The following is a 12,820-nucleotide window of genomic DNA, read 5'->3' on the forward strand; positions in this document are numbered from 1 at the left end:
TTCCTGATTTATTCTCTGTTCAACACTATAACTGTTAGGGGGCCTATAAACTATTCCAAACAGTGCTTTCTGTCCCTTGTTATTTCTTAGCTCCGCCCATACTGATTTTACATCCTGATTTTTTGAGTTAAGATCCTTTCTCACCACTGCCTTTATTTCATCCTTTATTATTAGGGCTACACCCCCTCCTTTTCCATTTTGCCTATCTTTTCTAAAAGTCAAGTACCCTGGAATATTTAGTTCCCTTGGTCACCCTGCAACCACGTCTCTGTAACGGCTACCACATCAAACCCATTTATCTCTATTTGTGCTATTAATTCATCTATCTTTATCTGAATGCACAAAGCATTCATAACCAGTGCCTTTAATTTTAACTTTTTTTTCCCTGATGTGACCTTAGTCACTAATACCCTATTACCTTTGTTAAATTCTTTGTCCCTTCCTGACACACACTGCTTGTTTTTACCCAAATTGCTACTCTGCTTTACAGCCTTGACTTTTCTCTTTAGACTTATAAATTTACCTTTACCTGAACCCTCTCCCCCTCTTATTAGTTTGAAGCCCTGTCCACCGTCCTGGTTATTTGATTCGCTAGGACACTGGTCCCAGCCCATTTTAAGTGGAGCCTGTCCCAACGGAACAGCTCCCTCTTTCCTCAGTACTGGTGCCAGTGCCCCATGAATTGAAACCCCTGCTTCCCACACCACTCTTTCAGCTACTCATATAACCATCTAATGTTTGTCCCTATGCCAATTTGCACGTGGCTCAGATATTAATCCAGAGATTACCACCTTTGAGGTTCTGCTATTTAACTTGGACCCCCAGCTTCTCAAATTCCCTCGGCAGAACCTCATTCCTAGTTCTACCTTCTTGGTTCCTAGATGGACCATGACAACTGGATCCTCCCCCTCCAAGTTCTTCTCCAGCCACAAGGAGATGTTCTTAACCCTGGCACTGGGCAACTTACTGTGTGAAAAAAATTCTCCTCATCTCCCCTCTGGCTCTTTTGCCAATTATCTTAAATCTGTGTCCTCTGGTTACCGACCTCCTTGCCAATGGAAACAATTTCTCCTGGTCATAGACCCTTGAAGTTGGGTGCCTCAGCAGATGACGGAAGTATCCATTGCTAGAATAAGAGATGGTCCAGAATTTGCAGGGACTATCCACTCAGATCATTTGGCTTTGGAGACACAATCAGTATAATGCACAAATCATAATTTCCTGAGACTATCCAGAATGCTTCAGGAACTCAGGAGAAAGCTCAGCTGCAATGGTTTCAAGGAGTTTTGCATCTGTTATCACGAAGTTGATTGTATCCATCTTCCCCAAGACCTGAGAATATCGTTGTGCGTAAACTCTGGACCAGAGAGGGTGGAAAATTTGACATAACATTGTGTCACTCCATGACTAAGGCAAGACGTCTACACCTGGAAATGTCTAGAACTAAATCACCACTGACACACATACAATGCTGGTTACATATTTCTTAATTCATAAGGAATCTGAGTTTTCCTGGGATATTCGTAGTTTGGAGAGGAATATTGATAAGTCAATTTCCTAAAGGCATACATGACAGTGCTATAATTAAACAAAAGTAATGTGAACATTTTGGGCGCTGTTATCAAGCTAAATGAGAAACTTTATCTGTAGTTTATGCCTTCTACATTTTTCCTGAATTAATTGACAGGAAAATGTTGTATGTTTCAAGGCCTCTAACTCTATTTTGAGTCAGAAAGCTGTTTTCCACTTGTAGATGAATTACAGTCGAACCTCGATTGTCCACAGTAATGGAAGTTAATTGCTAGATAATGAGTTGAAAAAGTTTTCACCAGAAAAGCTGCCACTATGTGAGGAACATAAGAACATAAGAAATAGGAGCAGGAGTAGGCCATATGGCCACTCAAGACTGCTCCGCCATTCAATAAGATCCCGGCTGATCTTCGGACTCAACTCCACTTTCCCGCCCGATTCTCATATCCCCTGATTCCAAAAATCCATCAATCTCAGCCTTGAACATACTCAACGACTCAGCATTCACAGCCCTCTGGGTAGAGAATTCCAAACATTCACAACCCTGAGTGCAGAAATTCCTCCTCATCTCAGTCTTAAATGGCCGACCCCTTATCCTGAGACTATGCACCCTAGTTATAGGCTCTCCAGCCAGGGGAAACAACCTCTCAGCATCTACCCTGTCAAGCCCCCTCAAAATCTTTTTGTTTCAATGAAATCACCTCTCATTCTTCTAAACTCCAGACAGTATAAGCCCATTCTACTCAATCTCTCCTCATAGGACAACCCTCTCATCCCAGGAATTAATTTAGTGAACCTTTGTTGCACCACCTCTAAGGCAAGCATATCCTTCCTTAGATAAGGAGACCAAAACTATACGCAGTATTCCAGTTGAGGTCTCACCAAAGCCTTATAAAACTGTAGCAAGACTTCCTTACTCTTGTACTCCAACCCCCTTGCAATAAAGGCCAACATACCATTTGTCTTCCTAATTGCTTGCTGTATCTGCATGCTAACTTTGTGATTTTTGTACGAGGACACCCAAATCCCTCTGAACACCAACATTTAATAGTTTCTCACCATTTAAAAAATATTCAGTTTTTCTATTTTTCCTACCAAAATTAATAATCTCACATTTCCCCACATTATACTCCATCTGCCACCTTCTTGCCCACTCACTTAACCTGTCCATATCCCTTTACAGACTCTTTGTGTCCTCCTCACAGCTTACTTTCCCACCTACCTTTGTATCGTCAGCAAACTTGGAAACATTACACTTGGTCCCTTCATCCAAGTCATTAATATGGATTTTAAATAGCGGAGGCCCAAGCACTGATACTTGCGGCACTCCACTAGTTACAGCCTGCCAACCTGAAAATGATCCGTTTATCCCTACTCTTTGTTTTCTGTCCATTAACCAATCCTCTATCCATGCGAATACGTTACCCCCAACTCCATGAGCCCTTATCTTGCGTAACAGCCTTTTACGTGGCACCTTATGGAATGCCTTTTGAAAATCCAAATATACGACATCCACTGGTTCCCCTTTATCTACTCTGCTAGTTACATCCTCAAAAAATGCAGGATACGGTAGCATAGTGGTTATGTTACTAGACGAATAATCCAGAGGCCTAGACGAATAATCCGGAGTCATAGAATCATAGAAGTTACAACATGGAAACAGGCCCTTCGGCCCAACGTGTCCATGTCGCCCAGTTTATACCACTAAGCTAGTCCCAGTTGCCTGCACTTGGCCCATATCCCTCTATACCCATCTTACCCATGTAACTGTCCAAATGCTTTTTAAAAGACAAAATTGTACCCGCCTCTACTACTGCCTCTGGCAGCTCGTTCCAGACACTCACCACCCTTTGAGTGAAAAAATTGCCCCTCTGGACCCTTTTGTATCTCTCCCCTCTCACCTTAAATCTATGCCCCCTCGTTATAGACTCCCCTACCTTTGGGAAAAGATTTTGACTATCGACCTTATCTATGCCCCTCATTATTTTATAGACTTCTATAAGATCACCCCTTAACCTCCTACTCTCCAGGGAAAAAAGTCCCAGTCTGTCTAACCTCTCCCTGTAAGTCAAACCATCAAGTCCCGGTAGCATCCTAGTAAATCTTTTCTGCACTCTTTCTAGTTTAATAATATCCTTTCTATAATAGGGTGACCAGAACTGTACACAGTACTCCAAGTGTGGCCTCACCAATGCCCTGTACAACTTCAACAAGACATCCCAACTCCTGCATTCAATGTTCTGACCAATGAAACCAAGCATGCCGAATGCCTTCTTTACCACCCTATCCACCTGTGACTCCACTTTCAAGGAGCTATGAATCTGTACTCCTAGATCTCTTTGTTCTATAACTCTCCCCAACGCCCTACCATTAACGGAGTAGGTCCTGGCCCGATTCGATCTACCAAAATGCATCACCTCACATTTATCTAAATTAAACTCCATCTGCCATTCATCGGCCCACTGGCCCAATTGATCAAGATCCCGTTGCAATCCTAGATAACCTTCTTCACTGTCCACAATGCCACCAATCTTGGTGTCATCTGCAAACTTACTAACCATGCCTCCTAAATTCTCATCCAAATCATTAATATAAATAACAAATAACAGCGGACCCAGCACCGATCCCTGAGGCACACCGCTGGACACAGGCATCCAGTTTGAAAAACAACCCTCTACAACCACCCTCTGTCTTCTGTCGTCAAGCCAATTTTGTATCCAATTGGCTACCTCACCTTGGATCCCATGAGATTTAACCTTATGTAACAACCTACCATGCGGTACCTTGTCAAATGCTTTGCTGAAGTCCATGTAGACCACGTCTACTGCACAGCCCTCATCTATCTTCTTGGTTACCCCTTCAAAAAACTCAATCAAATTCGTGAGACATGATTTCAAATCCCGCCACGGCAGCTGGGAAATTTAAATTCAATTAATTAAATAAAATCTGGAACAAAAAAAAACTAGTACCAGTAATGGTGGCCATGAAACTACCGGATCGTCATAAAAATCCATCTGCTTCACTAATGCCATTTAGGGAAGGAAACCTGCTGTCCTTACCCGGTCTGGCCTATATGTGACTCCAGACCCACAGCAATGTGGTTGATTCTTAATCGCCCTCTGAAATGGCCTAGCAAGCCACTCAGTTGTAAAATCTCGCTTAAAAAAAGTCATAATAAGAATAAAACAGAACAGACCACTAAGCACGGGATACGACAAAGGCAAACCAAGCCCAGTCGACCCTGCAAAGTCCTCATCACTAACATCTGGGGACTTGAGCCAAAATTGGGATGGCTGTCCCACAGACTAGTCAAACAACAACCTGACATAGCCATACTCACAGAAACATACCTTTCAGCCAACGTCCCAGACTCTTCCATCACCATCCCTGGGTATGTCCTGTCCCACTGGCAGGACAGACCAACCAGAAGTGGCGGTACAGTGATATACATTCAGGAGGGTGTGGCCCTGGGAATCCTCAACATTGACTCCAGACCCCATGGAATCTCATGGCACCAGGTCAAACATGGGCAAGGAAACCTCCTGCTGATTACCACCTACCGTCCTCCCTCAGCTGATGAATCCGTCCTCTTCCATGTTGAGCACCACATGGAGGAAGCACTGAGGGTAGCCAGAGCACAGAATGTACTTCAATGTCCATTACCAAGAGTGGCTCGGTAGCACCACTACTGGCCGAGTCCTGAAGGACATAGCTGCCAGATGGGGGCCTGCGACAGGTGGTGAGCGAACCAACATGAGGGAAAAACCTACTTGACTTCATCCTCACCAATCTACCTGTCGCAGATGCATCTGTCCATGACAGTATTGGTAGGAGTGACCACCGCACAGTCCGAGTGTGGCACCAAGGAGCCCTAGTAAAATTGAACTCAATGGGAATCAGGGAGAAAACTCTCCAGTGGCTGGAGTCATACCTAGCACAAACGAAGATGGTAGTGGTTAATGGAGGCCAATCATCTCAGCCCCAGGACATTGCTGCAGGAGTTCCTCAGGGCAGTGTCCTAGGCCCAACCATCTTCAGCTGCTTCATCAGTGACCTTCCCTCAATCATAAGGTCAGAAATGGGGATGTTCACTGATGATTGCATAGTGTTCAGTTCCATTCGCAACCCCTCAGATAATGCAGCAGTCAGTGCCCACATGCAGCAAGACCTGGACAACATCCAGGCTTGGGCTGATAAGTGGCAAGTAACATTCGCACCAGACAAGTGCCAGGCAATGACCATCTCCAACAAGAGAGAGAGTCTAACCACCTCCCCTTGATATTCAACGGCATTACCATCGCCAAATCCCCCACCATCAACATCCTGTAGGTCACCATTGACCAGAAACTTAACTGGACCAGCTATATAAATACTGTGGCCACAAGAACAGGTCAGAGGCTGTGTATTCTGCGGTGAGTGACTCACCTCCTGACTCCCCAAAGCCTTTCCACCATCTACAAGGCACAAGTCAGGAGTGTGATGGAATGCTCTCCACTTGCCTGGATGAGTGCAGCTCCAACAACACTCAAGAAGCTCAACAGCATCCAGGACAAAGCAGCCCGCTTGATTGGCACCCCATCCACCACCCTAAACATTCATTCCCTTCACCACTGGCGCACTGTGGCTGCAATGTGTATCAACCACAGGATGCACTGCAGCAACTCGACAAGGCTTCTTCGACAGCACCTCCCAAACCTGCGACCTCTACCAACTAGAAGGACAAAGGCAGCAGGCACACGGGAACACCACCTGCACGTTCCCCTCCAAGTCACACACCATCCCGACTTGGAAATATATCACTGTTCCTTCATCGTTGCTGGGCCAAAATCCTGGAACTCCCTTCCTAACAGAACTGTGGGAGAACCTTCACCACACGGACTGCAGCGGTTCAAGAAGGCGGCTCACCACCACCTTCTCAAGGGCAATTAGGGATGAGCAATAAATGCTGGCCTCGCCAGCGATGCCCACATCCCATGAACGAATAAAAAAAAAACTCAATAAATTTGTCACATTCGATCTCCCTTGCAGACTCTGCCTAATTATATTATGATTTTCTAAGTGCCCTGTTAACACTTCCTTAATAATGGATTCCAGCATTTTCCCGACAACTGATGTCAGGCTAACTGGCCTGTAATTCCCTGTTTTTTCTCTCCCTCCTTTCTTGAATGGGGGGGGTTACATTTGCTGTCTTCCAATCCCCTGGGACCATTCTAGAATCTAGGGAATTTTTGAAGATCATCCACTATCTCTGCAGCCACCTCTTTTAGAACCTAGGACGTTGGCCATCAGGTCCAGGGGATTTATCGGCTTTTTAGTCCCATTAGTTTCTCCAGTACTTTTTCTCTACTGATATTAATTACTTTAAGTTCCTTACTCTTATTAACCCCTTGGTTCCCCACTATTGCTGGCATGCTTTTTGTGTCTTCTACTGTCAAGACAAATACAAAATATTTGTTTAACGTCTCTGCCATTTCCTTATTCCCCATTACAATTTCTCCTGTCTCAGCCTCTAAGAGACCAACGTTTACCTTTGCTACTCTCTTCTTTTTCACATACTTGTAGAAGCTCTTACAATCCGTTTTTATATTTCTTGCTAGCTTACTTTCATATTCTATTTTCTCCCTTTTTATCAATTTTTGGGTCATCGTTTGATGGTTTCTAAAACTCTCCCCATCCTCGGGCTTACTATTCTTCACAACATTATAATCCTCTTCTTTTAATCTAATACTATCCTTATCTTCTTTAGTTAGCCACGGATGAATCGCTTTTTCCGTGGAGTTTTTATTTCTCCATGGTATATATATTTGTTGAGAATATTGAAATATTTATTTCAATGTTTGCCATTGCTTACCTACAGTCATACCTTAGCCAACTCGCCCCTCATACCTATGTAATTGGCTTTATTTAAGTTTAAGACTCTAGTCTCTAGGAGACCTAGAGCGGGAGGAGAGTCTGAGAGTCTGAGGCAAGTCATGGCAGCAGAGCTCGCACCCGTGATATGCTCCTCCTGCACTATGTGGGAAGTCATGGACACTGCCAGTGTCTCTGGCGACCATGTGTGCAGGAAGTGTGTCCAGCTGCAGCTACTGGCTAACCGCATTTCGGAGCTGGAGCTGCGGGTGAATTCACTGTGGAGCATCCGCGATGCTGAGACTATCGTGGATAGCACATTCAGTGAGGTGGTCACACCGCAGGTAAAGATTATGCAGGCAGAAAGGAAATGGGTGATCGCCAGGCAGAGTAAAAGGACGAGGCAGGTAGAGCAGGAGTCCCCTGGGGCCATCTCCCTCTCAAACAGATATTCTGCTTTAGATACTGTTGGGGGAGATGGCTTATCAGGGGAAAGCAGCAAGAGCCAGGTTCGGGGCACCACGGGTGGCTCTGCTGCACAGGAGGGGAGGAAGAAGAGTGGCAGCGCTATAGTGATAGGGGATTCGATTGTAAGGGGAACAGATAGGCGTTTCTGCAGCCGCAAACATGACTCCAGGATGGTATGTTGCCTCCCTGGTGCTAGGGTCAAGGATGTCACGGAGCGGCTGCAGGGCATTCTGGAGGGGGAGGGTGAACAGCCAGTAGTCGTGGTCCATATTGGTACCAACGACATAGGTAAAAAAAGGGATGGGGTCCTGCAAGGTGAATTTAAGGAGTTAGGAGGTAAATTAAAAAGCAGGACTTCAAAGGTAGTGATCTCAGGATTACTACCGGTGCCACGTGCTAGTGAGTATAGGAACAGAAGAATAGACAGGATGAATGCGTGGCTGCAGAGATGGTGTAGGAGGGAGGGATTTAGATTCCTGGGACATTGGGACCGGTTCTGGGGAAGGTGGGACCTGTACAAGCGTGACGGGTTACACCCGAGCAGGACTGGGACCAATGTCCTCGCGGGGGTGTTTGCTAGTGCTGTTGGGGAAGGTTTAAACTAGAGTGGCAGGGGGATGGGAACCTGAGCGGGGAGTCAGAAGGGAATAAAGTTGAGAGCAGCAAGAGAGGGGAAGACCCAGGGGAAATCTACAATACAAATAGTACAAACAGTTGTTCAAGAACAAGTGAAAGGGAAAAGCGTAGAGCAGTGGAAAGAAAGTGTACTTTAGGCACGACTGATAAAATAAAAAATAGAAGGCATAAGGCGATTAACCCGGCATCAAAGCTGTGGCAGGGGGTTGGGAACCTGAGCAGGGAGACAGAGGAAAGCGTGTCAGGAAGGGACAGAAGGTATGGAGTAAAAGGTAAAGTGTTAAAAAAGGAAAAAGCAGGAACTAAGTGTCACAAAACATATTTGAAAGTTCTTTATCTGAATGCACGTAGCATTCGTAACAAAATGGACGAGTTAACGGCACAAATAACTACGTATGGGTATGATCTTGTGGCCATTGCAGAAACATGGCTGCAGGGTGACAACGACTGGGAATTAAATATGCCAGGGTATTTAACAATCAGGAAGGACAGGCAGGAAGGAAGGGGAGGTGGGGTGGCTATGTTAATAAAGGAAGGAATCACTGTAGTACAGAGAAATGATATTGGGACAAAGGATCAGGAGAATGAAACAGTTTGGGTAGAGTTAAGGAATAATAAGGGGATAAAAACACTAGTGGGCGTAGTATATAGACCTCGTAATAGTTGCAACTCTGCTGGAAGAAGTATTAATCAGGAAATAGTCGGGGCATGTAATAAGGGAACAGCTGTAATTATGGGGGATTTTAACTATCATATTAACTGGACAAATCAAATTGGGCAGAGCAGTCTTGAGGAAGAGTTTATTGAGTGTATTAGGGATGGATTTCTTGAGCAGTATGTAACTGATCCTACAAGGGGGCAAGCAACCTTGGACCTGGTCCTGTGTAATGAGCCAGGATTAATTAATAATGTCCTAGTTAAGGATCCCCTTGGAATGAGTGACCATAACATGGTTACATTCCATATCCAATTAGAGGGTGAGAAGGTTGGTTCTCAAACAAGCGTACTGAGCTTGAATAAAGGAGACTATGATGGTATGAGAGTGGAATTGATTAAAGTGGACTGGGAAAATAGATTAAAGGGTAAGACGGTAAATGAAAAGTGGTGTTCATTTAAGGAGCTGTTTTACAACTTTCAAAAAAAATATATTCCACTGAGGAAAAAAGGGTGTAAAAGAAATGACAGCCATCCATGGCTAAGTAAAGAAATTAAGGATAGTATCCGACTAAAAACAAGGACATATAAGGTAGCCAAACTTAGTGGGAGGATAGAAGATTGGGAAGTCTTCAAAAGACAGCAAAAAGTAACGAAAGGATTGATTAAGAAAGGGAAGATAGATGATGAAAATAAATTAGCAAAAAATATAAAAACAGATAGCAGGAGTTTCTATAGTTATATAAAAAGAAAAAGGGTGGCTAAGGCAAACGTAGGTCCCTTAGAGGATGAGACCGGGAAATTAACGGTGGGAAACATGGAGATGGCAAAAATGCTGAACAAATATATTGTTTCAGTCTTTACGGTAGAGGACACTAATATCCCAGCACTGGACAAACCAGGGGCTCTGGGGGGGGGGGGGGGGGGGGGGAGGAGCTAAGTACAATTAAAATTACTAAGGAATTGGTACTCAGTAAATTAATGGGACTCAAGGCGGATAAATCCCCTGGACCTGATGGCTTATATCCTAGGGTCTTGAGGGAAGTGGCAGTAGGGATTGTGGATGCTTTGGTAATCATTTTCCAAAATTCTCTGGACTCGGCAAAGGTCCCGGCAGATTGGAAAACTGCTAATGTAACACCCTTATTTAAAAAGGGTAGTAGGCAGAAGGCTGGAAATTATAGACCAGTTAGCCTAACATCTGTGGTGGATAAAATTTTGGAGTCTATTATTAAGGAGACAGTAGCGGAACATTTGGATAAACATAATTTAATAGGACAAAGTCAGCATGGCTTTACGAAGGGGAAGTCATGTCTGACAAATTTGCTTGAGTTCTTTGAGGATATAACGTACAGGGTGGATAAAGGGGAACCAGTGGACGTAGTGTATTTAGACTTCCAGAAGGCATTCAACAAGGTGCCACATAAAAGATTATTGCTCAAGATAAAGAATCACTGGATTGGGGGTAATATTCTGGCATGGGTGGAGGATTGGTTATCGAACAGGAAGCAGAGAGTTGGGATAGATGGTTCATTCTCAGACTGGCAACCAGTGGCCAGTGGTGTTCCGCAGGGATCGGTGCTGGGTCCCCAGCTCTTTACAATCTATATTAATGAGTGTAACATATCAAAGTTTGCAGATGATACAAAGATGGGAGGGAAAGTAGAGAGTGAGGAGGACATAAAAAACCTACAAGGGGATATAGACAGGCTGGGTGAGTGGGCGGAGATTTGGCAGATGCAGTACAATATTGGAAAATGTGAGGTTATGCACTTTGGCAGGAAAAATCAGAGAGCAAGTTATTATCTTAATGGCGAGAAACTGGAAAGTACTGCAGTACAAAGGGATCTGGGGGTCCTCGTGCAAGAAAATCAAAAAGTTAGTATGCAGGTGCAGCAGGTGATCAAGAAGGCCAACGGAATGTTGGCTTTTATTGCTAGGGGGATAGAATATAAAAACAGGGAGGTATTGCTGCAGTTATATAAGGTATTGGTGAGACCGCACCTGGAATACTGCATACAGTTTTGGTCTCCGTACTTAAGAAAAGACATACTTGCTCTCGAGGCAGTACAAAGAAGGTTCACTTGGTTAATCCCGGGGATGAGGGGGCGGACATATGAGGAGAGGTTGAGTAGATTGGGACTCTACTCGTTGGAGTTCAGAAGAATGAGAGGCGATCTTATTGAAACATATAAGATTGTGAAGGGGCTTGATCGGGTGGATGCGGTGAGGATGTTCCCAAGGATGGGTGAAACTAGAACTAGGGGGCATAATCTTAGAATAAGGGGCTGCTCTTTCAAAACTGAGATGAGGAGAAACTTCTTCACTCAGAGGGTAGTAGGTCTGTGGAATTTGCTGCCCCAGGAAGCTGTGGAAGCTACATCATTAAATAAATTTAAAACAGAAATAGACAGTTTCCTAGAAGTAAAGGGAATTAGGGGTTACAGGGAGAGGGCAGGAAATTGGACATGAATTTAGATTTGAGGTTAGGATCAGATCAGCCATGATCTTATTGAATGGCGGAGCAGGCTCGAGGGGCCGATTGGCCTACTCCTGCTCCTATTTCTTATGTTCTTATGTTTCGGACTTAAGTACGTCACTCTCAAACTCAATGTGAAGTTCTATCATATTCTATCATGATCACTCTTCTCCAGAAGATCCTTTACTGTGAGATTGCTAATTAATCATAGCTCATGAAACAATACAAGATCAAAAATAGCCTGTTCCCTGGTTGGCTCCATGACGTATTGTTCTAGAAAACTGTCTCGAATACCTTCCATGAACTCATCTTCCAGACTGCCTTTGCCAATTTGATTTGTCCAGTCTATATGAAGATTCAAGTCCCCCATGATTATTGCATTACAGAAAGAACTAAGATGCGATTTGGGGACATAAACATCACAGGCTGGGTAGCTCACACATTGGAAAGTTAAAAAAAAGACTTAAAGATGGAGTATCTCTCTGGTTTCTCCAATTTTGATCGATTCTTTATTAGTACTTGTAGGATAAATGAATGAATAAAGGAGAATGTAGAATTAACATGTTCTAAATCTAAATTGATCCTTGATTTTCTAAGCTTGTAGTGCTACTTTTGCATTGATGCAAAGCAATCTTCAGTGTGCATCAATGCAAGAGGTAGAATAACTTTGGAGTCAGGTCCAGGTCTGACTGCTGAATGCATCCTCTTTAGGAGGCCGTCTCACATTGGTTTGCATTCTGATGAACTGCCTGGATACTTTTATAAACTTATTTTGTAATGTTTTAATGCTAGGAGAACGCAGATAATATATAACATTAAAAATTAGCCACCCAGAGAGCATACACAGAAATCCTTTTGGCTGACCTCAGTGTGGACCACAGTGGATAATAAAACTCCACAGAATGCAGACTGCATTCCACAGATACTGGTCTGAGACCAGCAGCAGCAGTAGAAGTGAAACCTTAGGTGATGACATTATTAGATGTAATATTTATATACATAGACAATACAAACACAAAAAAGATAAAATATTTCATCATCACCATTTGATTTATTTTGTCCTCAATATCTTCAGAACATTTATATTGCTTTAGTTCTTCTGCCATTTGCCAATTGGCCTCCATAAGACCTGCAATCTAAAACAAATTACATTAACAGTTTTTCAGTAAGTTACATAAATCTTTTTTGCACATTAGAGTGAAT

General features: G+C 43.7%; 1 protein-coding gene across 2 annotated transcripts in view; it reads right to left on the reverse strand.

Annotated features, from left to right (window-relative positions):
• zgc:193801 (uncharacterized protein LOC564476 homolog) overlaps positions 1-12,820 on the reverse strand; it is a 75,977-nt gene that overhangs the window by 11,661 nt on the left and 51,496 nt on the right. For both annotated transcript variants that reach the window (XM_068005913.1, XM_068005912.1), the window contains exon 7: positions 12,661-12,753. In XM_068005913.1, the coding sequence (XP_067862014.1) occupies positions 12,661-12,753 (93 nt within the window). The remainder of the gene's footprint in view (positions 1-12,660; positions 12,754-12,820) is intronic.

The sequence above is a fragment of the Heptranchias perlo genome, chromosome 25 (assembly GCF_035084215.1).
Source record: "Heptranchias perlo isolate sHepPer1 chromosome 25, sHepPer1.hap1, whole genome shotgun sequence".
Taxonomy (NCBI): domain Eukaryota; kingdom Metazoa; phylum Chordata; class Chondrichthyes; order Hexanchiformes; family Hexanchidae; genus Heptranchias; species Heptranchias perlo.